The 16,524-nt window shown below is 33.7% G+C and overlaps 1 protein-coding gene across 1 annotated transcript in view; it reads left to right on the top strand.

The window, feature by feature from the left end:
- LOC129234583 (uncharacterized) overlaps positions 1-16,524 on the top strand; it is a 93,151-nt gene that overhangs the window by 13,124 nt on the left and 63,503 nt on the right. Inside the window, exon 2 of the mRNA XM_054868606.1 lies at positions 5,661-5,767. Within this exon, the coding sequence (XP_054724581.1) occupies positions 5,661-5,767 (107 nt within the window). The remainder of the gene's footprint in view (positions 1-5,660; positions 5,768-16,524) is intronic.

Raw genomic sequence — 16,524 nt, 5'->3', positions numbered from 1 at the left:
TTTTCAAAAAGCTTTCAAGGCAAAAAGCAATAAGGTACCGCATGTTGCTCTACTTAGCAAATTAGCTGATATAGGAATAGGAGGGAAAACTTTCATTTGGGTAAAAAACTGGCTGACCGGAAGGAAACAAAGAGTAGTTGTAAGGGGAAATTATTCTAATTGGAGTGAGGTCTTAAGCGGGGTTCCTCAAGGATCAGTGTTAGGGCCTGTTTTGTTCATTGTCTTTATGAACGATATTCACAAAAATATTTCTGGGAACATGAATTGTTTTGCTGATGATGTCAAAGTTATGGGGACTGTAGAAAATGAAGAACAAGCAAATCAGTTGAAAGAGGATCTAGATCATATTACGGAGTGGGCTGATAAATGGGGTATGGCTGTTAATGTTGGGAAATGTCAAGTGCTACATTTAGGGCATGGAAATAAGTGTACAAGTTATTATTTGCAAGGTTCAGTCATTAGTCAGGCAGACAAAGTTACTGATCTGGGGGTCTTAATAAGTCAGGATTTAAAGTTTAGCCAACAGTGCAGCATTGCTAGCAACAAAGCCAATAAGATGCTTGGGTTTATCAATAGATCTATTTCAAACAAATCTAAAGAAGTTCTTCTGCCCTTATATAGAAGTTTGATAAGACCCCATTTGGAGTATGCTGTTCAGTTTTGGTCTCCTTATCTTAAGAAAGACATTAATGTATTGGAAAGGGTTCAAAGGCGGGCTACAAGGCTAATAAGTGGACTTTCCCACTTAAATTATGATTCCAGGCTTAGAAGGCTGAAAATGTACAGTCTTGAGCAAAGAAGAGACCGAGGGGACATGATTCAGCTGTTTAAATTTATTAAAACGAAAGATTTTACGGGGTTAAAGTTTAGCACTGAAAACAGGACAAGGGGTCATTGTTTTAAGCTATTTAAATCTCAGGCTAACATGGATATTAGGAAAAATTATTATTTTAGCAGGGTAGTGGAACCTTGGAACAGCTTACCGGAAGAGGTGGTAATGAGCAAGGAGTAGACTTTTAAGAGGGCCATTGATCTTCACTGGGGATTGTAAATTGACTAGGACCAGTCTAGCTGGGCCCAGAGCCTGTTGCTGGTCGTCACTTTTGTATTTGTATAATTGAATTGCTTATACTTCTCCAAGTCTTTCAATAAAAAATATTATAAACTATGTAGTACATATGTATGTATCAGTTTTACCAATTATTTCATATTTAGATTTAAAAAAAATATTCCTATTCACTTTTTGCGTTTTATTTTTTTTTTTTTTGCAAAATACCCAGTTTTTGGGTATTTACCCAGGCCTTGGGTAAATACCCCAAAAATATTTACCTACCCTCTGGGTATTTACCCGATCCACATCACTAATTGTATGTGGTGAAGAACAAATAAAAAAGGAGTTTAAATTGTGAAAGTATTCTCAGAAAATTTTAAAAACCCAAAAATGGGCAAAATAATGGGTTTTTTTTAAATGGGTTTTTAAAAAAAAACCCATTGGGTCCAACCCAATTGGGTCCAATCCAGCCAACCCTGTTCTAGATGTAAATACATAGGTTTTTTAGTAGTGAAAGTCTTAAGCACCTTTCATAAGATGTAGCATCAGTTGAAAGAGATTTTTCTCGCAAACAAAAAGGATCATCTAAAGGATCATCCAAAGAAAGATCATCTTAAAGCATTCACTCTATAATAAGAGTTTTAAGGTTAATTAAAGTACTGCAATTGGAAAACCAATAAATTATGCATGCATTACCAAGGAAAGAGTTCCGTTTTACCATGATTTTATCATAGTACTAAATACAAAATTCATAAAGAAATGGGAAATTCTTGTAGAGATGCATAACAATCGGAGGCAAAAGAAAAGGTTCATGTACCTTCCAAAAAAAAATAGTGAAACTTAGGGAAAAATTGATTTTGCAGTCTGATTAATGTAGGCAGTCAAGGCATAGAAAATGGCCTTAAACGTAAATACATATATATGTATAAACTTTTTTTTTCTGAAGTAATTCATTCAAGAACTGCATACTCATTCTAAGTAAAAGTTATAACTTTTATTTGGATTTTTTAACTGTATGCATTGTGATTAATTGAAGTCATTGATAATAACTTATGCAAGAATATCTAGATTATATATATTACGTATTGTTTATTTTTTCATGTCAGTATTATTCATAAAATGTGTCCTATATTTGTCCTATATTTTTGGTGGAAAATGTCCTATGTATTAAAAGTTCCTCTTTTTATCCCTGATCACAAAGGTTTTGTACTTTAATTTTGAAACAGTTCCAGGATAGGATCCCCCCAAACCTCCCTTCTCCCAACATCGATGAAAGTTGTCTAAATTTGTCTTTTTTGAACTTTATTTTCGTAAAATTACTGGTGGAGAGTCCTTCAAGGGAGGGGCGATCGCCCCTTCCTTGTATCTGTCCCTGTGATAAATATTTTCATAACAATGACGTCCAACCCGTGCGAAGCCCGATTGGAGCTGTCTTGTGAATGTCTTTTGAACGCCTTTATGCAGTGGCATTTGACAAAAATATAGTTAACACCTAGAATTGTAGACAAATGTGACGTAGTAAAAAATATGTTTGGCATTTAATTTATTAAAAAGTCAATGTGTATTTAATTTTGGGTTATAGTGTAAGTTTTTACTTCATATCTGGAAGTTATTTCGAGTTCAGTAGATCCTCTGATACAGTAATGAGTTTAAAAAAAAGAAATTATATAAATATCAAAGTTCCAGTGGCAGAAACGCGGCGACACAGTGCATCATCGCGGACAACAAAACCCTATCGAGGACAGTTCTGTCTGCACTAAAAAAATTTCCGAAAAAAAATTGTCTGCAGAGAAAAAAACAGAAAAAAAAAGTTGTCTGCAACTGTTGGACATTTATTTGCATGATCTGCTGATGCAGGGAGCGGTGGCATGTATAACCCAAAACAAAACGATCTTTTTAAAATTGTTTACTGAAAAAGCAAATCTGAAATCAAAATAACGCATATTACTGTGTACAAAAAAAAGAAAAAAGGTTAGCACATTTTTATGATGCAAGCGATAAATATCTAATAACATAGTGAATAATTTAGCTTGTTTCATCAGATTGTTAGCAGTAGTGTTGTTATAAAGTTCTCTGAAAATGCAGAGTAAAGACTTTTTCTTCTGGCTAATGAAAAAAAAAAGCATTTATCAGCGAATTGAAATGTGATCACTTCAAATAGTGTTACCAGCTTTAAAATTATCGCAATTTAGTGTCTGGTGTTAAACCTTTTATTCATCTTTTTTTTTTCACGACTCCGAATTTTCTGTGAATATGTCAGTGATATTAATTATATTCATCAGGCATACCTAGAGCCGCTATATAGACAGGCCGACGCATCAGCTTAAGTTTAGCCTTTTTGGATCGGATTTTTCATTGTTGCGATGGTTGGGTTACCACATTAAAGTTTCGCGTTTCGCCCAATTTGCCGAAAATAATACTTTATTTAATAAACAATTCACGTGGCGCTAATAATCGCTCGCAATGAACAATCACCAAACGCGATTACTCGTCAGAAAAGACAACCACTCAAACACGCGCTCCGATCCAAAAAGGCTGATCTTAAGCTGATGCGTCGGCTCGTATATATAGGGGCCTTAGGCATACCTGTTAAATGGTTATTCTAAAATTATTTTACTTTAATAAACTTTTATATTTACCTTTTTTAATACTTTTAATGCTTTCATTTTGAAAAATGCAATCTGATTGCATCCAATATGAGAATTGAGCTTTTACTCTTTTTTTTTCAAGCTAACTTCTCTTTATATGGAGGCAAATAAATGAAAAGTCTATTAAAATCATCATTTCAAGATTTTAAAACAAAATTCTGTTTTTGTTTGAGTCAAACATTTAAATGCTGAATAGATGGTTTAATTTTAGTTTTTGCTGCAACTTTGTTGATAGATATAAATGATATGTTTATCATAAGCCTCTAAAATGCAATTCTAAAATTCAAAAAAAATAAATAATTCTTTTATGAGCCGATCTTGCACTTTTGAAACCGTCACTTTGCGAATTGCAATCTCTTTGCATCCGCTTTGAGAATCGGATTTTTCGAATTTTTGATGTTTAATACGCTTTGTCAAGAGGTAAACAAATTCTCCTTTTATTTTTATTGAAATCACGAAATTTAGATGTTTTTAACGAAATTCTGAGGTTTTTAAGAGTATTAAAGAGTTAAATGCTCAACCATTGCTTGATTTTTTTTTTCAATTATTTAACAAAAAATATAATATAATAACGGAAAAAAGAAAAAATTCCACACAAACACCCATTTTGAAATTTCATTTTACTCTGCCCCCTCCCCCAACGCAAAATTATTTGCTTTTTCACAAAATAAATTGGTTTTTCACAAAAAAAAAAAAAAAAAAATGGACCCTGTGAAAAAATCCTGGACAGACCACTATTTAACAGCCAATACATTTTTGCAAATGTCAGGTGCCTACCAAGGACAGGGGGCGAGTGTCATCAGATTGCACCATTAAAACTTTTAGGATGAGGTAATTTGAGAAAGATTTTGGGCTTAGTTGGGGGGGGGGGGGGGCACCTCCTGCCTTATTTCAAAAATATTTATTTAAAAAAAGACTCTTATTTTATTTTTTTTATTAGAACCACGCTCGAAATTTTGCAGACAGATTATGAAGTTCTAAAAGTTTGTCGCAGACAGCTACAAAACTTTTTGCCACTGGGATCAAAGTTAACGCAGCTCTAAATATCTCTCTATTCTCTAATTGATGAATAACGAATCAAACTATTATGCCTGTTAAAACATGACAACGGGGTACTTATAATTCTATATTAAAGTATAGAAGATATCACACCTTAAAATCTGAAACTGAAATCCCTTCCAGTAAAACCAATAATTCTAAAATATGGAAGGCATTGAATATGAAATCTAAAACAAATACATTATTCAAAGCTCTTTTTTTTTGATGCACAAATAAGTTCAAGAAAATGGAGGGGGAAGAGGAATTGAGTAATCTGGTCAAGTCTTTACTTTTTGGAACTAAAAAATTAACCAAAATTTTTGTCTACAATACAAATATTACACAAGTAAAATGTATGCAAATGGGCTTGCAGTATTTTTTATGTATGATAACATGAAATAGTCGAATTACCAGATCGACCAATTTACCAGTCAAATTGTGCAGATTTTCTTGAGAGAGGGGCACCAAATTTTATCAGAGCCTGGGCATCACTTTTGCTTGATCAGGCCCTGGGTATAATGAAAAGTTCAATTTTTAATTTTTGGTTGAAGAGATTACCCCCATTTAGAGCATTTTTGATTGGTAAAGCTATGCACCTTTTTGCCTCTGGCACCATTGTGTGCCTCTCGACCTCGCACATACGGACGATGTGGCAGCCCTGCGTGAGGTGTTGCTATACAGAACTACAGTGGACTAAAATGCTCCTTGCAGTCGGTTTGTCGAAATTGCGCGCACAACCTCCATATTTGGGAATTTATAACCTTATGAACTGATAGAACAAAATTGTTTGGAAGGCTGAAAATGTCAGAATGTTCACTTCTCACAACATACTCTCACATGAATAAATCAAAAAATATCATTGTCAAGTTATTTGCATTGAATATAGTTGAATAAAAAAAATTTTTTCTTTGTTTCTTTTTTAGAAGCTGAATTGTCCCTTAATGGTGAATGCTAGTGATATGTTTATTTTTCAAATACTTTTTCAACCAGGACCAGAAAGATTGAAGCTGATAGAATGGATTTTAAAAGAGTAATATGTTCAACTTCTTCCCTTTTTTTTGTTATTTTTCAATACGTGTGTTGTAGTTCAATGCTTTATATAATAACTTTTAAATTGTACACATAATATGGATGCACTGGTAAATGGGTAGTAATCGGTTTATTTTAATTAAGTTGCCAATATTAAAATTACTTTGTGCCTAGAACAAAAAAACTATGTTCAATGAAAAATTGTCATTTTCTCCAACAAAATTTTACATGTATTTATAAATTTATGATACTAATGTAGGATTGAAAAAGGTTAGATCAGAGCTTCCCAAATTTTATAGCCAGCGGACCCCTTTCGTAGACCAATATTTTGAACTTACCTCTTAAAAAAAAAAAAATCTTGTGGGACTGTCTACAAATGATGCCATACTTTTTTTCAACATGCTTGACCCCCTTCCTCTTTGTCACAAAGTGTAACACTTCACCTTACCTTTTCTCTTCCCCTTTTGTTACATGCCACCCTATTTTTGATAAGCAAATTATTATAAAAATGTGTGATGTTCCTCTAGTTACCCTCTCCCTTCCCTTATCGTAAACTAAAACAATTTCACAAACCCCCTTCCCCTCAAAGCATGACATCATTTGTGGACCTAACATGATTTACTAAGTCTGAAGTACAGAAATCAAACTAATCAGACAACATAAGACTGATCAGAATCAAATAAATTGGTAACAAAACAATGAAAATTCAAAATTGAATATCGAATTTATGCGAAGAGTGAAGTTAGTTTAGCTGGCACAGTTTTACTACATATATTGGGTTTAATTTTTCACTGCTGGAGTCGAATATCAGGTTCAGCACTTGGATGAATACAGGGGAGGGCTTTGGGGGCAATCCCTCCTCCCTTGAGAGATCCTGCACCGGTAATTTTTCCAAATTGAAGTCTTGGAATGCGATTAAGGGGATCTTTGATGATGTTGAGAAAAAAAATGGGGTTCAAATCTTTCTTTCCAAAATTTTTGAATTAAAAATTCAAAAAAATTTTATACGACCTTTGGCGATGTTAGGTATGGGTTTCGAAACATTTTCCAGGAATTATTGATTTTAGAATAGCTTTTTCAACAGAAATGGAAAGAAATAACTTCGGAGACCTCTTTGGCTAAATTTCTATGTTTTAGCTGTTTTAGATTTAAATGCTTTTATAGCAAACGAAGCTTATAAATCAGATAACGTAATCAAAGTTAAATTTAAAAATCAACTGCCCCCTCCTTGAAAAGTTTCTGGATCCGCCCTTGGTCCAAAATCTAGACAGCTTCAGTATTTAGTTTGCAGAGTAATCTTCTGATACTTTTTGAGAACTTTTTGAACTCAGACATTTGTTGCCTTTTATAGAACACTTTGAAGCTTTTCTTGGAACTGCTTTCAAAACATTTCTGAGAACCCTTTTCAGAACTTTTATCCGGCTCAACACACGTTTTTACGTCTTAGGGACAAATTTGAGAACATTTTTGAACACTGACACTCGTCGACATGTCTCTTCTTTTAGAGCACTTTGTAGCAGTTTTTGGTACACTTTTTTACAGTACTTATAGACCACTCGACTTTTATTATACCAGTAGTTTTTGCTGTTAATTTTACTGCAATATTGTAGGATAGCTGTCAGTTGCTGTCGACAAAGGACAGTGTTTGACCAAGGCAGGCCTTCTTTTTTTCCGGCATTCTGAACATAAACAGGGATGATTGTGTTCTGGTATTTTACCAAATTTCCGGTATTTTCATCTCAAATTCCAGTATCTTCATCTTTGAAAATACCCGAACTTCTATATTTTCAGAAAAACCCACTTTTGTAAAATTTAGGGCGATGTTTAATGAAACGCCAAAAGTCCAAATTGAAGACATTTTGTTTGGTATAAAGCGTAAGCTACAATCATGTTTTGTAAACTCTATGGTAATTATCAAAGAACAGCTGGAATGGGAAATGGAATAAAGGCTAGATAAGAAGAGGAAGGAGGGTTACTTGTTATATTATTTTTCTCCTTACGGAAGGGTTACAGTAAATGATTTTCTTTCCCTACTGAGGCAGGGTTGGCAAAAACCCGGGGTTTTTAAAAAAGCCCATGGACCCAGGGTTTTTTTGGGTTTTTTAAATAAAACCCAAAAAAACCCAACTAAAGTTGGGTTTTTTAAAAGAACTGTGGTTTTTTTTGTCTTTTTTTAGGGAAAATCGTGGGTGCAAGACCTTCCGTCTCAGGACGGATTTCCGTCTTGACAAAATTTCCGAGACAGAGGTCGGGACGGAAAGAAATTCAATGACTTTCATTTAATTTTTAATGAAAAAAGAAAAATTGAATGTTTGAAAAATATGCTTTAATATTACTGGACCGTTCCATAACAACGAATTTACATCGACATTCTTTCGGTTTTCCGCCATGTGCTTGTTATGTTTGCAACGTGCTTTTGGAGGAGTGGCTTTTCGGCTCGCGCCGTTTGACGTTTTTTAGGTATAGCTTTGTTATTTCCAACTCACTGCATTGCAGACCGAGGAGTTGCTCGCTATTCTCCCTTATTTTTCGAAGCAATCGGCTCTAATTGAAAATTTAGCCTTTTTTCATGCTATTTTCGATCATCCTTTCGTTTTTTTCTTTTGTAGTTTTTTTTTTTTTTGCAAACTTTAGACGCATAAATGAAAATTATGTTCGCTCTTAAAATGTCTTAAGAGTTGAATCTGCATCACCGATTGAGAGTGATTGCTGACAACATGAAATATTTTCACCACAGCAAAGGGCGTCCATATACCAGGTAATTTTGAAGATTTTAATGAAAATAGGAATTTTGGAAATAATCGGCGGGGGGGGGGGGGGAGTTCAAGTTGGTTGGAAACACCGATGGGCAAACCGTTCCTGCATTTTTGACAAAGACTTGAGGAATCACTAAATTCTAATGTCATTGAATCAAACACTCGCTAGAATAGAAATATGGGTGGGGGGGGGGGAGAAAGGAAAGGAGAAAAATAACGGCAGCACGAGTTTGCGAAAAAACGCTGCTCTTTCAAAGAGGGTAATCTGTCCGCAAATTAACCCACGATACTGAAATCTTAAAACGTTGATATTTTGGACAATCTAGGGGGAGGGGGGAGGGGTGTTACTCTCGGGTTACAGTATAAAATATCGGAAAACTGAATTGAAAATATTTTTGAAGCTAGGAGTGGTTCGATATTTCTCCACTGCAAACTCTTAAAAATGTAAAAGTCAAAAAGTTTTAGGCTGTCTCTAATGATGTAAAAGTGGGTTTTAAAAAAGAATCGAAGACTGGAGTCTTAAAGACACTAATTTAGGCAATCTTTGGTGAATTTATGAGAGATGGTTTTGGTGTTCTAACAGGAAAATGTTTTGTAGCTGATGTATCAAAAACTATTTGAGGTTATACTTAAATGACTTAAGTTAAAGGGCATTTACGACCCTCTCCCGAAAAGTGTTTGTAATTGAAGTCTTAAATCTTTTAGGCCGTCTTTGGCAATATCAAGAGGGAGGGAGGGGGCTCTCTTTAGGCGAAATTCCGAAACTGGAGTTTTAAAAGCGCAACTTTGGACCGTCTTGGGGTTCGGGGTTCTCCTTTCCCAATAAATATTCAAAGCTGAAGTATTCAGAACTCGGCTTTAGGTAATCTTTGGAAGACTTAAGAAGAGGGAATTCGAAGGCTTTCTCTCAATACGTTTCAGAATTTAAATTCTTAAATCTTTGGTGATGAAAAGGGGAAACCGCAAATTTAAGTAAAATTTAGTGAACTTGTGAGGAAAGAGTTCGGGGTGGGGGGGGGGGCTCTTTCCTCGAAGTATTGAAATGTTATTTTGGCTATTTTTGAGTGATTTACGAGTTTGAGAATTCAGGGGTCTTTCTCGAAACATTTTCGAAATTGAAGTCTTAAAACTTTGGGTTGTCTTTGGCGATGTGTGGAAGGGAGTTGCTCCCTCAATAGAAAATAAATCTTAAACAAAAACTTACACTGCGTTTAGTAAACACAATGAGAGGGGGGGGGTATTCCGCACCCCCAGCCCGAAATATTTTAGTTTCTGAAATTTTAAGAGCTTTGTTTTGGGCTATCTTTGGATGACTTAAGGGGGAAGGGTGTAGGAAGATTTTTTCAAAAAGTCTCCAAAATTAAAGTATTAAAATTTTTAGGCGATCATAAGTCATGTTTATAGGTAAGAGGGGTACTATTCCTACAAAACAATTTAGAAACTGAAGCCTTAAAAATTGAAATTTAGGACATTTGTGGTGAACTCAGAGGAAGGGGTTCGGGAGTTCTCTTGCGAAAATTCTTTGATGCTGAAATATTTAAAGCGCCACTTTAGGCTATATTTGAGTGTCTTTAGAGGGATGTGATTCGGGAACCCTGCCTGGAGTTAGGATTCAGTTCCCCTATTTCTTTTTTTAATTAATGAATGTTGGAAAGGGTACCTTGTTTAAAAAATATATCTACTTCACTGAAGCAATTTTTTATTGCTAATTTCACCACCTGCTATCTTATAAAAGAATTCTTTTTCAAATGAAGACTGTGGGGCAATGGTGACAGTTCATTATCATTAGTCGCCCTTATCCTTCCCCCACCTTTCCTTCTTTTCTAGTTTGTTGGCGCTACCTTGAGTAGACTTTCGAATCAGAACTGATTTATGTTGCACAAGTGAAAATCTTATGTCCTAAGCAATTTTATTGCTACAACAAAAATGTTTAGGATCGGCAAAAAACTAATGGTGGGGTGCTGCAAACGCTTTTACCCCTTACATTATCCAACATCGTCTAAAATTACGTTTTTGAAACTTCAATTTCGAGATATTTTTGATGGAGGGTTCCTTAACTCCATCCCTTCAATAGTGCATTCAAAAGGCGTATAAACGTTATGAAATTTAAATTACAGTTTCGTTTTTAAATCTTCGATTTCGGGAAAGCCCATAGCGTCCCCTCCCCCCTCTTTCTTTAATATTTTTTGAAGGTTGCCCAATATTGTGATTTTGGGACTATCAGTTTGAAATAATTGATGTAAGAGTCCCTGAACCCCTCCTTTCCCTGAACTTTACCAAAATGGCCTACCACAGCGTTTTTTGGACTTCAATTTGAAAACATTTCTGGGAGAGAGCCTCCAGACCCCCCCCCCCCCCCCTCCTTATTGCCGGATTTTAGATTTTTTGGAATTATGATGTCAAAACACTTAAATATTACAATTTTAAGGCTTAAAATTTAAATCAAACAGATTCCAAAACTGCCATTGTTAAAATCTGCAACATTTATACATACAAATTTTTCCTTAAACCCGCATACAGGCGGGGGGGGGGGGGGGGGGAGCGGAAAATATTTTCCGTCTTGAACACATCACCAAACTTGCACCCATGGGGAGAATGTAGGGTACTTGTAGCATATTGTAGCGTAAGTATATGGACAAAGTGCAAACATTGTCTTCGGGTAAAAAAAAGCTGAAAACTAGTTGAAATTCAGCGTTTTATGAAGAGAAGTATAAAAGACAAAAAAAAAAAAAAAAAACCAAGCCTGGTGAAGTTTCAGATTTTTTAATTTTCATTATTACCGACAGCTAAGGCAAGTTACTTCTCGAGTGATAAAATCTATTGTTCGTTTTTAATTACTACATTTTTTTTTTTTTTGCATTTTACTTTATTGTATTTCATTTTGTTATGCAAAACTACTGTAGAACCTCAAGTAGTTTAAATCCCTTTTTACTGAATTCCAGCTTAATCAAGACATTTCTTTGAATTTTATATTGCCTCTTTTTCTATTTCTGTGTACAGAGTAAGAAATACTAAACTTTTTCTTAAGATAATGAAAATACTGTACATGTTCTGTTTTCTGTCGACATTTGAAAAATTGGTTTATTTCTAAAAAATTTACCTTGTGTTTATTCAAGATTTGTAACGTGTTGGTTAGCAGAAAATAATTCACATGAAAGCCTTTTAACTAGATTAGTTTCCTCTGTACAATCTACAAATATTGAGAAAATCAGACGTGACAGGACTTGGTCAATATAATTTGAATTATTTATTGACCAGTTAAAGAAAAAAGTTAAATACATTTATTTAAAATCTTTGAAGTATTTTTTTAATGCCGTTAAGAGTTAAGAAATACTATTAAAGTTCAAAATTCATTTTTTATGTTCATTGTCTGTGGTGAAGAACAAATAAAAAAGAAGAGTTTAAACTGTGAAAGTATTTAAATTAATTAATTTCTTTAAAAACTTCTCAGAAAATTTTAAAAAACCCAAAAGTGGGTTAAATAATGGGTTTTTTTAAGTGGATTTTTTTCAAAAAAAACCCATTGGGTCCAACCCAATTGGGTCCAATTCGGCCAACCCTGTACTGAGGTCAGCTGTTCTAACTTGTGGCGCATGTATCTAAAAAAAAAAGTTTCGTCAGAATTCCTCCTAACATTTTTCCTTTTTTTTCTTTTTTTTTCTTCAAAAGAAATTATTTTTCAGATGATGCCTTCACACATGCTTAAAAGTCAAACTGGGAAGAAGTGAAATCGGTGGCCAGTTTTATTTTCTTTTGGGGAAGGTAGGAAAAGAAAAGTGATAAGAGCTTCTACTCCTGTCTTTGTTCTTTATGGCAGTTGGAGGAATTTATCGAATGCAAATATTTTCTTTATTTTATATTCTAGTTTATGGTCTTTATCTGTTTGCATTCTGTTGTTATTGAACTAATTCTAATTATATTTTATTGATTTCTATTAATATGCTCCTCGTAAATATAAATTAATTTGTTTAATTAAATTTTACTAGTTAACTCTTATTTTTCATTTCGCTACCTTTTTTATTTGATAAATTCATTTGAACTTTGCATGTTCTCATTTAAAAAATGAGGTATCTAGATAAATCTGAAGATATTGGCTCCATATATGCATGGGCAGGTTTATGGGGGGCGAAGGAGGGCGGTGCACCCCAGTCTTGGAAGGACTTATACATAGTAACAATAAACCTTCCAAAATTTTAAAAGAAAAAAATCATGACATCTTTTCTTTTTTGAATAGTTCAGAATCGAAAACAAAGAGAATAGCGACTTTTTTCAGGGGGGGGGGGAGAAAAATCCGTACAATGTATTACAAGTAGTAAAACAGTCACTGGGATGCTGAAATGTGTTGAAAACGACTACTTTGAGCTAAAAGCTATTAGGGCAAGTATATAAGTAAAAATATCCACTGAACGAGCTATGTATTCAGCTGCAATACTTAAAATAATCAAGGATTATTTCAACAAATTAGAAACTGAAACAAAGATTTAAAATAAGTGGATTTGCCTATAAACTAAACAAGCTATATAGCTTAGGACACCCGCTTTGTTGAAGGCCCCCAACTCCAGAAAATTTCATGGTTTGTTCCTTACCAAAAAAAGGGAGAAGGACTTGAAAAAATAAATTTCATTTTAAAGTGCTCGAAAACCTTGAAAATTTTGGAAAAAGTACATATACAAACCATAAATTTAAACATTTATAACAAATGGGAGGGGATAGACGGTAGAGGAATAAATGCCGAAATATGTTAAAGTCAATTCCTTGCCTCATCCTGCATCAAAAATTTAAAATCATGGTTCTCATGTTTTTCTAACATAGTACTTGAGATAAATTTTTGTGACTTACATGTTTCACATCTTGCTGTTTATTTAATCCCAAATACAGTGCAGTATTTTGGAAATTTTTATGTATTGCTTGCTTCTATTGTACTTCTACTGCGTATTGTTAATCTGTTCAGCACAGGGGGGGGGGAGATTCTTTCCTGTTTGTTTTCTGCACTGCTTGTAATTAAATATTTTTAATTCTTTTCGAGTCCTTGAAACGGATTAGACGAGTCTTTGAAATTCCTAAACGAAGGATGCTTCAATTTAATTTCTTATCAAGTGTATAAATTATGAATTGTCCAAATGTACAGCATGGGACTCTCCTGTTATCTATTTTCTAAATCTGTACACCATTTTTTTAAAAGCATTTTTTACTATTGATCATTTTGTATTTAATTCATTGTTGTATTTGTGGTTGGGTTAAAGGTTTGACCAAGAACTAATTGAATTGAACCGACAGCCAGATGTAAGCAAATAACAAAAGATAAACTTATCTTCTCCCTCGCTTTTTCTCTCAGAGGACTGCTGCCACTGATTTGTCCAGCCCGAAAACAATTTTTATTGTGTATTATTGTAATTGGCAAAAGAGTATTTTGCTATGTTTTTCAGAGATCTTTGTGGTTCAAATTGCAGAAGGCTTCAAAATGCAAAATTTTATATCTATTTTACAAAAATTCCTATGGGGGAGAAACCCCCGGACCCCCTAAAATTGGGTGTATTCTACTTGGTATATCTAATTGGGTGTATTCCCTACTTAAAAGGGACACCATTTCACATCATGTACAATATGTATAAAATACAGTGGGGAGGAGGAGCACTTTGGCCTTTTTTGCCACCGACAGAAAAGTTGTCCGGGTTTACAAAAGATACCAAAAAGCTGAAACAGCTTAGGGCCATATTAAGTCTTAAATCCAGCCTTGATTACAACTAATATTGCTCAAAAAAAAAAAAAAAAAAAACTGCCCCCCCCCCCAGGAACTCAGTCCTAAATCCGCCTATGCATACATGCAGGAAAGAAGAACAAGTTAAACTGGGAACGGTTAAACAAAGTGGATTTCTAAAATGAAAAAATGGAAATATGGTGTAAAAAATTGATAGGGCTGGATTTTGTTTTTGTGTTTCTTGCAACAAGCTCTTTACATATGCTAATGATGGTGTGAAGGCATTATTGCAACATTCTTCTACAAATACTCATAAAAGAAACTGGGAATCATTAAAAAATGCTAGTGTATTAGGTTTTGTGTATTAGTAAATGAATGTAATTAATGGTTAAGGATTCAGATACAAAGGATGAAAATAAAACATTCTTTGAAAAATTTTAAGAAATGAGAAAAATTAAAAGAATTTAATTCCCATCATGCACATGGACGTATTAAGTCCAATTAAAACTTCGAGTTTTAGCCCCAACAAATAATTATGTATATGAATTATTTATATACATAATATAATGTGTACATACACGTAATATGTAAATATATATACCCATCAAAACACTTTTTCTTCTTGGAAAAAAAAGTTCAGGTTTTTTTCATGGAGTCAAAATCACTCCTAACATAAACCGACAGCGATTCATTGAACAAAATTTCTAGTAGTGTATCATGTTGAGACATTCTATTGATTGATTGATTGATGGTGGTAGAAGTTATATTTGTGTACGAAAGAAAGCAATGCTTTCACTTTCTTTTTATCAGAGCAAATTTATAACACTTTTTCTGAATGAAAGACTTTCAAATGGGTTTCTAATGTGTACTGGTAATTTGCAGTGTGGTGGCTGCATGATCTAACAGCATTGTATCTCGTGATGTCGAGATGTAGTGTTCAAAGGATGACTCCATATTTTGAACGTGAAAACTTTGATTTTTCAAATATAAGAGCAATTATTAAGTGTCATCTTACGTGTTTAAAACATTTTTTCTCCAAAACTTTTGGTGGACCCCCTACTAACAAGGCTTGGTGGATCCTCAAGGAGTCCACAGTCCACAGTTTGGGAAGCCCTAGGTTAAATTATTCATCTTTAAATAAATAGTGGAAGATTATGAAATAAGTGTCTGTGTCGGTTCCAATCTGTACCCAATCGTTTCAAGGAATACTCGGATTTAAACTTGTTTCTTTTTGTTGTTCAGTTTCTGTATTCACTTTTTGTGCTTACATTGGGGTTGTTTCCCAAATTTTAAAAGTATTTTTTCTGAAAGACCATGCTTAAAAACATAGGATCTGATCATTTTTAAAATAATTTGATAAAGTTTAACATTTTAAAAAATTATTTTAATCAGTGCGCTTTCATTGTTTATGCTTCTGTCGATGACATCAGAAGTGATGAAATGCCATTCACAGATAATAATCGCAATAATGCAATATTTAATTAGAATTTTTACTCACTTGTACTAGCAACAATATGGTTGCTAGAAAGCGTAGATAGTAATATTTAATTTGCTTCTTGATTATCATCACCTGGAAACGTGGTAGGCAGATGCGCCAAAGTTCATCATTTGTGACGTCATAAAGACCGCACCTCATTATAAAAATCGGACATTTAAAAAAATTAATTAAAAAGTAAGTGTTAGGAAAATGAAAGTCCCCCCCCCCTCCATGTTTTTTTTTTGCTTATTCTCTCAATTTCAGTGACTAAAAGTAATTTTTTGACTAAAGGAAACAACCACATTGCAAAATACATTTAAAAGAAAAATCTTCTAAAATCACTGCTTTTTTCATTGAGTAAAAAAATTTATTATTGATTTTGTTATGCTTTTTTTAATTTTATGAACATTTTGAAGCAATGTTAATTATTTTAATTTAATATTTTATTTATTTGTTTGATCTGCAGATCTATCAAAATATACAGGGTGTTCCATTTTAACCTGCAAGACCTTTATTTTGGCAACCGTTAGTCCAAGATGTATACATTGAAACCTGTGTAAGTTCACCACTTGCGGTTCTGTACTTTGGTGATCAGCTTAGACAGTTGGTTAACTTATAGAGGATAGTAATGAAAACTTTTTTTTTTTGTTCTTTCTTGTCCCATGCATTTATTTTTTAACTAATTGGAATACTTTAAACTCACTTTCACTGTTTGACATTACTTTAAAACAATAAGAAAAAATGTTTAAATATTTTTAGAGAGTATTTACCAGAACGACACAAAGTACCATACAAATTTAAAATTTCCATGAATTGATAATAAAATT

This window comes from Uloborus diversus, chromosome 1, assembly GCF_026930045.1.
Source record: "Uloborus diversus isolate 005 chromosome 1, Udiv.v.3.1, whole genome shotgun sequence".
Lineage (NCBI taxonomy): Eukaryota > Metazoa > Arthropoda > Arachnida > Araneae > Uloboridae > Uloborus > Uloborus diversus.
This window is presented reverse-complemented; position numbering and strand designations above follow the sequence as displayed.